Raw genomic sequence first — 8,428 nt, forward strand, 5'->3', positions numbered from 1 at the left:
CGGCTGGTGTTTCACCACGCGATCAAGCGGCAGCGGGCAGTCGATGCTGTCCCTTAGGACCTTGCACTGCAAAACCATACCCTGCCTTGCACCGTAGTTTGTGGTTTTGATTTTGCAACTGAAGCAAAGCAGATGGCTTACGAGATACTCACATGGTGCAGTTGACAGCTACTTCGTCTTCCTGTGTCACGTTTGTAAGGACTCTAAATAGTTGCATAAGAATTACAGGTAGAAACTGAATCATTACTTGGATCTCCATGGCGTGCAAACACTAAAACAAATGTTCAAAACACAGACACTTTTAGTTCAACATTTTGCAGATGTTAAATACTTACAGTCCACAGACATCTCTGTGGCAAGAGGACAGGCATTAGCAAACACTCCAGGGTGTAGGCTTCAGCCTGCCAGAGGACAAGAGAACTTGGACCCACAGCAGCAGTCGGGCTCTGCCTTCCAGCTGCACATCCCAGCTGCGTGCCCCTGGGGAGCAACATGACTCACTCCTGGCAGGTATTAACCCTCCTCTCAGACGTGCCCAGGCAGCTATCACTTGATTAGAGGTCACGTGCTACAATTTGACCCCAATAACCCAGAATGAGAGGCTGAAGTTTTGCTCTGAAATATTCTTGTCACTCGTGACAGTTTTTTGAAGTGACCACTTCCGAAGTGGGAAGTGACCACTTCCCATTTTCACAAATGCCTGTGGAGCACGGAAACCTGATGCCCAATGACTTGCAGTGAGATTCTTCTCCAAAGAGCCCAACTTGCTCTTTGAAATGCAGAAACGAGATTTAAGTGACTTGGTGAAGGTCAAGACTGTCTGGTGCGTACACTCTCCACCCATCTCCTAGACCTCTTTTGCTTGAATCTCACAGTGCAAGTCTAGGAAATACAGCGTGCTTCCTCTTCAATTATCGACTCTGCAAACCTAATGGAAGATTCTTAAATTTGTACTAGTTCTTTAAATTACTGAAATTATTGAGGTACTGGTGGTGAGAAGCCCTCACTTGTGGTGAGCACGTAAATGTCTCCTTGTCTGCAGGGTGCAGCGAGTTCACCGTGGCTGAGCAGGGCTGGGACCTACTCAGCCCTTGATGAAATGCTCCCAACCAAGCAACTGTTCTCTTAGCACTTGGCTTCAAAACCTGCCATCATTTCTTATCTTAAAATATTTATACATTTTCTGAAATACACCCAGTAACTGTGTGATGATAAATCCCCACTCCTGGATGTTGCTACGGCAGCACTCTCAAAAACAGGCAGTTACGGAGGGAAACAGGGACAGTAAACAGTCAAGAACTGTATTCCCTGCAGAAGCCCTTGCTGGACCTGCTCCGCAGTCCTTACTCATGCTGCAGTGATTGCCAAAAAGTTGGGTCTGGGTCATAGATCATCTGTGGTCAGATTTAACTGACTGATAATCTCACAGATCTTTTTCAGCCAGAAACACCACCACCACCGCACCCACCCCCCTCCCCTCCCCGTTTTGAATGGACAACCCCAAAACCAAGGAACTGTGCTACAGTTTAAAGGTTTGAATTAGATCTAGGGCAGCAGGGGAGGAGCGTGCGAGCCCACCAGCAAGAGGGTTTGCCCTGAGCATGGCAGAGCGATGCTGACTACGTGTTTTACTGCTGCGAAAGGCAGTGGGAAGCAGCACACAGAGAGCAGACAGTCGTGTCAGTAAGCAGAGGTAAAATATTGCACAATGCACCGGTCCCAGTGCTACAGCTAGTGCGCCTGTCTACGGGGCAGGGCTCTGGATGTTTACTGATGGTCTGTAAAAACACAAAGAAAGCCCACTGACAGGCATTGTTCACCTTAAGGTATTTAACAAGCTCTCCTGGGACTTCCTTAGCTCCCGCCTGAACCAGCTGGCAGTACTGGAAGAATTTGTGCAAGTGCATGTCCTGGAAGAGACAAACAAGTTCAATGCAGCAGCCTCAATATTTGTCAACCCGTACTCTGCAGCTTACACTCAAAATTCTGCTGACTTACCTGCAGCAGGAGGCCACATCCTTAGCAAGCCCCATGGCTCTACCAGTAGTACTCACGGTCCCCAGCTGCCGTCTCCCAGAACTACAGTCCTGCTGCCTGCCTTTTCCAACGCATCCAGCCAATGCCCATCCCCCGGCTCCCACCTCATCTCAAGACTAAGCACAAAACTGCCAGCAGTGTTAAAATTCTCCTGCAGCTGCCAGCGTGCCAGTGTACCCTGTGGCCCAGTACCCATCCAACGCCAGCCGCGAGAAGCAGGACTCTTCCAGCTGTGACTCTTCAAGACTGCCTCACAACCCGCCTCGCTGACCTCCTGTTGTCCACGTGAAGCAGACTCTCCTTCCCATTTCTCTCCCTCCTCCTCCTCCAAGGTTAAACTTAATTACTGGGTTATTTAACCCTGAAAAGCATCTGGGAACATAATCTGATGGAGAGTGGAACTACTGTGCTGTACAGAACCAGTAAGACCCTAAACCAGATTTAGACGATGCTGAAAGCAAGTTACTGCGAATGTAAACGCAGCTGATTCCCCCCGCCACGGGCCAGGAAGCCCTGCCAAGGGCATTTTGCCATGAGCAGCGCTGACAGGAGGTGCCCCAGAGCATGTGCTGGGAATCAGCACATCACACGGAGCCTGGGGAAGTCTGTCACTACCATAAGATGGCAGAACACATGAGGACGTGGAAGAACAGCCTGGATTGGTTTCAAAGGGAAATCAGGACTCTTGTTTTCCGGTGTCTGCTGTTGTCAGAAAACTTTTTTCTTTTAAAACCTAACAAACTGTTTAATATTTGAGGAAACCTCTCATTTCCACCAGTTCTCTCTTTTGCATCATCAAAGCAGCTCATTTGCTCAAATGTTTCCTTGGTCCTGTTGGTTACAGTGCAATGGGCCACGAAAACAGCCTCTCCCTAGGCTCACTCATCCACAGAACCGTCTCATAATCCCAGCCCGGCTCTTAGAGAAACATCTCAGTGCTGCTTGGCAAACACAGGTACTTCTTTCCCACAGCACCTATGGCACAGCAGGAGTAGAGGTACAGCAATCGCTCCCTCTGCATTTGTGTGGAAAGCCTTTAAGCGCGAGGTGCTCGACTTACCTGGGTATAAATGGTTGAGTCCAAATGGATTCTGATTTTAAAGAGCGGCTTTGCTCCATCCACCCACTTCACATCCACGCTGGGCTGCTGTGAACAGACAACATTCATGTACTTGGTTTCAGACTGTGGTGAGAAGGTGGCTCCGTGCAGTCACCTGGTCAGAGGATGCAGCTTGGGGTGGAAGATCGGCTTCCTCCCCCAGCACAAACACCAGTGACGTGACTGCAGCCACGGCAGGGCAGGGTGATCCCTGCGAGAACATGCACACAGAGCACATGCCCACTCTCCTGCTCTGCACCATCTGCAACAGCCCAGTCCAACCTGCTACAAAAGTGTTCTCTGCAGCCTATATAACCACGGAAAGTGGAGTCAAAAGCATCTTGTCTCCCATCCCTAAGAACCTTCAGCTTTGGAGGCTGCCCTGCAGCAGGGATCCTTCCAGCTGAGTGGAGCACCAACAGAAGCCCAGAACTTATACTGGTAACAAAAGCTCAGCTTTTCTCTTCCTTTTATATTTAAGTCCACCTTAAATGGCCTTCCTACCCTTCTTGACTCTGTGTCTCCAAGACCCAGGTAGCCAGGTGGAAGGTTGGATGAAACCTGCAAATGCCGCTCCAGGGTGACAATCCGTCCATCCTTCAGCAAGGGGACCCAGGCATATCCCACTGCAGAGGCAACCAGTGGACCAGAGTTAGCAGACACACAGCGAGTGATATGTGTTCAGCTCAAGCTCCCAAAAGAACTGTGCCTTACCCTGAGAAGATCAAACTCACAGTCACATAAGCAGGTTCAGTGAGGCTGAGATCGACCACGTCAGCCTTGTTAAACCACATTTTACCTGTGACTTGGTGCATGAAATTCAGACACAGCACAACCAAGACTGAATGAGTTTGAGGGGCTTAAAGAGGGCGCGAGCCATGGTTGTGCACCATGACACGGGGCCTTCAGTCACCCGAGGACTGGCTGAACGGAGAGACATCCCAACTGGTGGGACCTGGGTGCACTCAGTCGCCTAAACATGCCTAGTGCTGGCCTCCGAGGCCCTGGTCTTGTGTCAAGATTTTGTTGGTGACTTGACTGACAACAGCCCATTCACACAAGCCAGTCAAGAACACAGAGGAAGAGCCGTCAGACTGCAGCAAAGATTCGAGCTTTCGGATACACTAAACCCATTGTGTTTTATTCCACTTTAGACCTACGATTTCTATTAGATTGCTTTCAGAAAAGAAAACTCAGATAGGCTAGTACTTTAATCACGTATTTTTTCACGTCCCTACATTCATTTTATCACGGACTCTTATGCTCCAACAGAAGTAATTTAAACATTGAACGTACCTTGAGTTTCAATGGTGTCCTGTTTTTTCGATGTTGCCTTTGTATTAATTTCACAGCTGACATGATAGAAGGTGAAAAGCAAATGATGCTTTTGATGGAGGTGAATTGGAAGCTCAATTTTAATCTAAAATGATATCATGATAGATAAGACTTTGTTTTGAGTTTTGGAGTAGTATTTAAAGCTCTATTTTATTTCACAAATGCTATGTTGTATGCAGTTCCATGAGACACATTCATATCCATCTTAAATAACTCCTGGCTAACATTTTCATCACATTTGCACATTACTTATTAATGGGGGTGTGTGATTGGAGTGCACAAAGCGTGACAGTAGAGACAGCAGAAAACAAACTGGCATTAAAAATTGACAAGTTCTCTGGCTTTGCTGAGCAGTTCTACTGAAGCAATGGGCTGGCAATTATTTTCACCCGTATTTCACCCAGCCCTGGAAAAAGAGGTATCCTGAAAGGCCCCTTGGCTTTGCAGCATCCAGAAAAATCTGTTATTCCCCACCATTTCATTTTTACCTCGTCGTAGAACTCTGGGCTCTGGTTGTGATGCAGCACGGCAGCGTATGCGTTTGTGGTCAGGAGATGGCCTCCGGGTTTGCCATATATACACTGGAAACACAAATGAAAAGGTGAATTCAGGGTTGCTGCCACCCTAATCCAGCCGGCCGCACTAAAATGGCAGGCGTGGCAACTCAGCGCTGTCCTCTCGTTCTGCTCAGCCTGGCTGGCACACAGTGCACAGCAGCGAGCAGACGGCAGCCCTCGTAACAGGTACCCACCTTTAGCGGCCTGGCATCAGCGTCATCCGAATCGCGGAACTCAACACAGACAGCAATATTCCTTGCCTGAAATGGGGGAGAACAAGAGGACGGACCATTGCTACAGGTCAGGAGCATCAGCCCAGACCACAGCGAGCCTGGCTGCTGCCCGCTCTCCAGGTTGCTCACCTTTGCAAACACCTTCTGGTTCTCATACTTCAAATGCAAGGGGTAGACGTAGAGGTGGTTTTTGTAGACAGTGAAGGGATAGCAGTATTTTACAACTTCTGGGACGAGCTCCTCCACTTCAACCGCAATGTCCTCACAGCTCTTCTCAAAAGGCTTTATAGGAATATAAGAGGCTGTGACACAATCTGGAGGAGAAGGAAGGTTTGGATAAGTGCACACCCAACAAACACGGGGGGTGCAGCCCAGGAGAAAGGCAATTTGTGGGTCTGAAACTCTGCTGTTGCTCTCAAGCACCCAGATTTCTTCACATGATCAGAGGATCATGTCTGTTGACCAGGCAGCAGGACTTGGACCGCTCCTACTGAAATGATTAAGGGAAAATTTGCCCCCTGTTTATGCAGCATCTGTGGTCCCCAAGTGCACTAGTAATACTGAGAAAAGACAAGTGCACAGGCAGCAGGAGGCTCTGGGAACTGCAGAAGTGGCACACTCCTGTAGTCTGGGCAAAGTCAGAGGGTCTTGCGAATGACCCATGTCTGGGTAGGGATAACCGCTCTGCCCAGGACCTGGATCTTGAGTTTTCCAGGAATTTGATCCATTAAATTACTGTTTTCTAAAACATGCAAACCTGACTGAAGCAGACAGGCTACTGAGATGATGACTTGAGATGGACATCTCAAAGTGCATCAGTCCCAACGCAACAGCCCTTTTCCATTCTCTGCTTCAGAAAGATGTTTGACAATTACGTTGCCTCAAGATACCAGTGCACAAGCCCTGCCTAATTCACTGACACTCGCAGCCACCATGAGGGGGAGTTCATCTCAAGTGAAGGCCTTTCAAAGAACAGAAAAAATCAAGTCCACTAGAAAAGCCTTTCGCACAGAGGACCAGACTACAGGACCTGTGACAGGAGCTGCCAAAGGCCCATGGAGAGAAATTGAACACATCATTTGCCTCAGTTTCTTTAAAAGTAAAGGATCACACCAACCATGTTTGTGAAGCCCTCTGGTGTTACGGACCAGAAAAGTTATATCAGATTGGCATAACCGTAACAGCAAAAGCAGGCAGGTAGCTTCCTTTAGGTTCGGGATGTGATGGCCAAACTGCAAAGCAGATGCACCCCTCAGGCAAACCTCTGCACTTGGACCACACCCCTCCGCAGAATCCACCAGAAACACTTCAAGTCAATGGCTGAGCTGATTTACTCCTTTCTCGTTGAAGCCCCAAGTAGCCCTGTTAATGAAACAGCAAAACTCCCCACAGAAGTGTTAACTCCTGAGGCTAGAGCCACCCACATTTATTTTAAGATCCAAGATCCTTACTTGTGAAGTCTAGTGGGATGTCTTTGATGACGACATTTAACTGGGCTGGAATGACCTGTAGCTTTGTCTTCTCTGGTCTGTGTTGGGGAGAAAGGAACAAGAGCGTGAACCTTTAAAGCTTAGGTGCTGGACACATCAGCAGCACTTTCTGTTACCCTCTGAATAGTTCAGAAATTGTCATCTCCTGCCTACACTTAACTCTTGACAAATGTATATTAAAATGCCCGCCCAAGCTCTGCACCAGTCTCTTGCACTTACTTCTTATACTCTGCTAAAAGCTTCAGCATATCTTCATTCGAGAGTTTGCTGCTGTCTTGTTTGTACAGAGGTGAGAATTTTCCTTCCGCATCAAGAGTGCCCTGGGAGTCTTTGAAAACTGGTCTGCAGAAAAGAAGAGACACATTTCTTAGATGTTGGTAAATATGCAGACACTGGGGTCTTTGACATGTCAGGCTGAAGGGTAGTTTATCGGGTGAGAGGTGCACTGGCCTGTGACTCCTCTGAACACTGCCAGACCTCCCAGTCACTCTCCCATCCTCACACAGTGCTTAGTCCTTACACAGACTGCAGTCCACCCTGTCACAAAACATTGCACAGGACACCACCCATTTCCCTTCTCTCCAGCCAAGCGAGAAGGACACAGCCCAGTTCCAAGCCTGGTCTGAGATCACGAATGCCCTTCGATCCCCTCCCACCAGCACCAAGTGGTAAAGTATCTTCCTAGTTGCACACGGGTCAGAGCATGGAAATCCTGGTAGGAAAGGAGCGTGCAATGAAGACCAGTCTCAAGATGTCTATCAGCTTACTCCTGAACCCAGAGCAGGAGATGGGACTCTGCCCTGGATGAATACCAGCATCTTTGCCCTTGAATATAAAGTCTGTGGGGGTGTGTGTACAGCAAGAACATTATAGCATCCATACTCCCTTTCTGTGCAAATACCTTCCCCTGAAACCCACAGGGAAGCTGCCCCAGGGATGCAGAGCAGCACAGCTCCCCACACCAGGCTCCCCAACCCCTTGGTCTCCAAAGGCAGCATTTTTCCCAGCGGGAACAAATCCGAAGCCTGTCGAAGTCAATGCCCACACGGAGCCCACCGTTAGGCTGAGGCATGACTTGAAAGGGGGCTGGGGCACTGCACAGGCTGTGTGCTGGCTTCCAGGAGTGAGCTGCTTCCCTGACGCACCATCTTGAAGCTGATCAGCCACTGTCACGGGAAAATCCAGCTCAAGAATACACATCGCAAGTCGTATACCACCAAACGCCAGCCCACCGTGAGGGTCACCTGGTGTTTCCACATCATAAACACCTCTTTTGTCAGCACCAAAGAGTAATTTAGCAATAGGAGGCTGTGGCAGAAGGATGAACTCGCCTTCAGGCCTTCCTCTGATGTGAAATTTAAGGGAGTTAGCACCGACATACTTCATCAGTCCCAGTAAAAGAAAAGCGAGGGAATAGCATCACCATCTTCAGTCATTTCCAAGAACATTAATTAAAGCAGAGTCTAAGATGGGAGACAAACCCTAGCCGTTTGCCACTGCCAAACCAGGAGGTCCTCCACTGTCCTCCGCTGTCTCTGCCCAGGGCTGATGCCAGGAGGGAATTTCTGGGCTGATTCCTGTGGTAGCACCCGACAGCGTAATTCATCCCCAGTAACGTCCTGCCCTAGCAGCATAGCTACAGGTCAGCAGGGAGGTTACTCTCTTCCCAGCACTGGT

General features: G+C 48.8%; 1 protein-coding gene across 1 annotated transcript in view; it reads right to left on the bottom strand.

Moving 5' to 3' along the window:
* Positions 1–148: 148 nt before the first annotated feature.
* Positions 149–8,428, bottom strand: part of LOC104498596 (dedicator of cytokinesis protein 11-like) — a gene marked incomplete at its 5' end in the record, with an annotated part of 32,963 nt that continues 24,683 nt past the window's right edge. Inside the window, 10 exons of the mRNA XM_010141995.1 lie at positions 149–271; positions 1,821–1,910; positions 3,098–3,184; positions 3,641–3,762; positions 4,433–4,556; positions 4,960–5,052; positions 5,223–5,288; positions 5,391–5,575; positions 6,713–6,789; positions 6,971–7,093. Of these exons, the coding sequence (XP_010140297.1) occupies positions 149–271; positions 1,821–1,910; positions 3,098–3,184; positions 3,641–3,762; positions 4,433–4,556; positions 4,960–5,052; positions 5,223–5,288; positions 5,391–5,575; positions 6,713–6,789; positions 6,971–7,093 (1,090 nt within the window). The remainder of the gene's footprint in view (positions 272–1,820; positions 1,911–3,097; positions 3,185–3,640; positions 3,763–4,432; positions 4,557–4,959; positions 5,053–5,222; positions 5,289–5,390; positions 5,576–6,712; positions 6,790–6,970; positions 7,094–8,428) is intronic.

This window comes from Buceros rhinoceros, unplaced genomic scaffold, assembly GCF_000710305.1.
Source record: "Buceros rhinoceros silvestris isolate BGI_N320 unplaced genomic scaffold, ASM71030v1 scaffold19138, whole genome shotgun sequence".
NCBI classification, from domain to species: Eukaryota; Metazoa; Chordata; class Aves; order Bucerotiformes; family Bucerotidae; genus Buceros; species Buceros rhinoceros.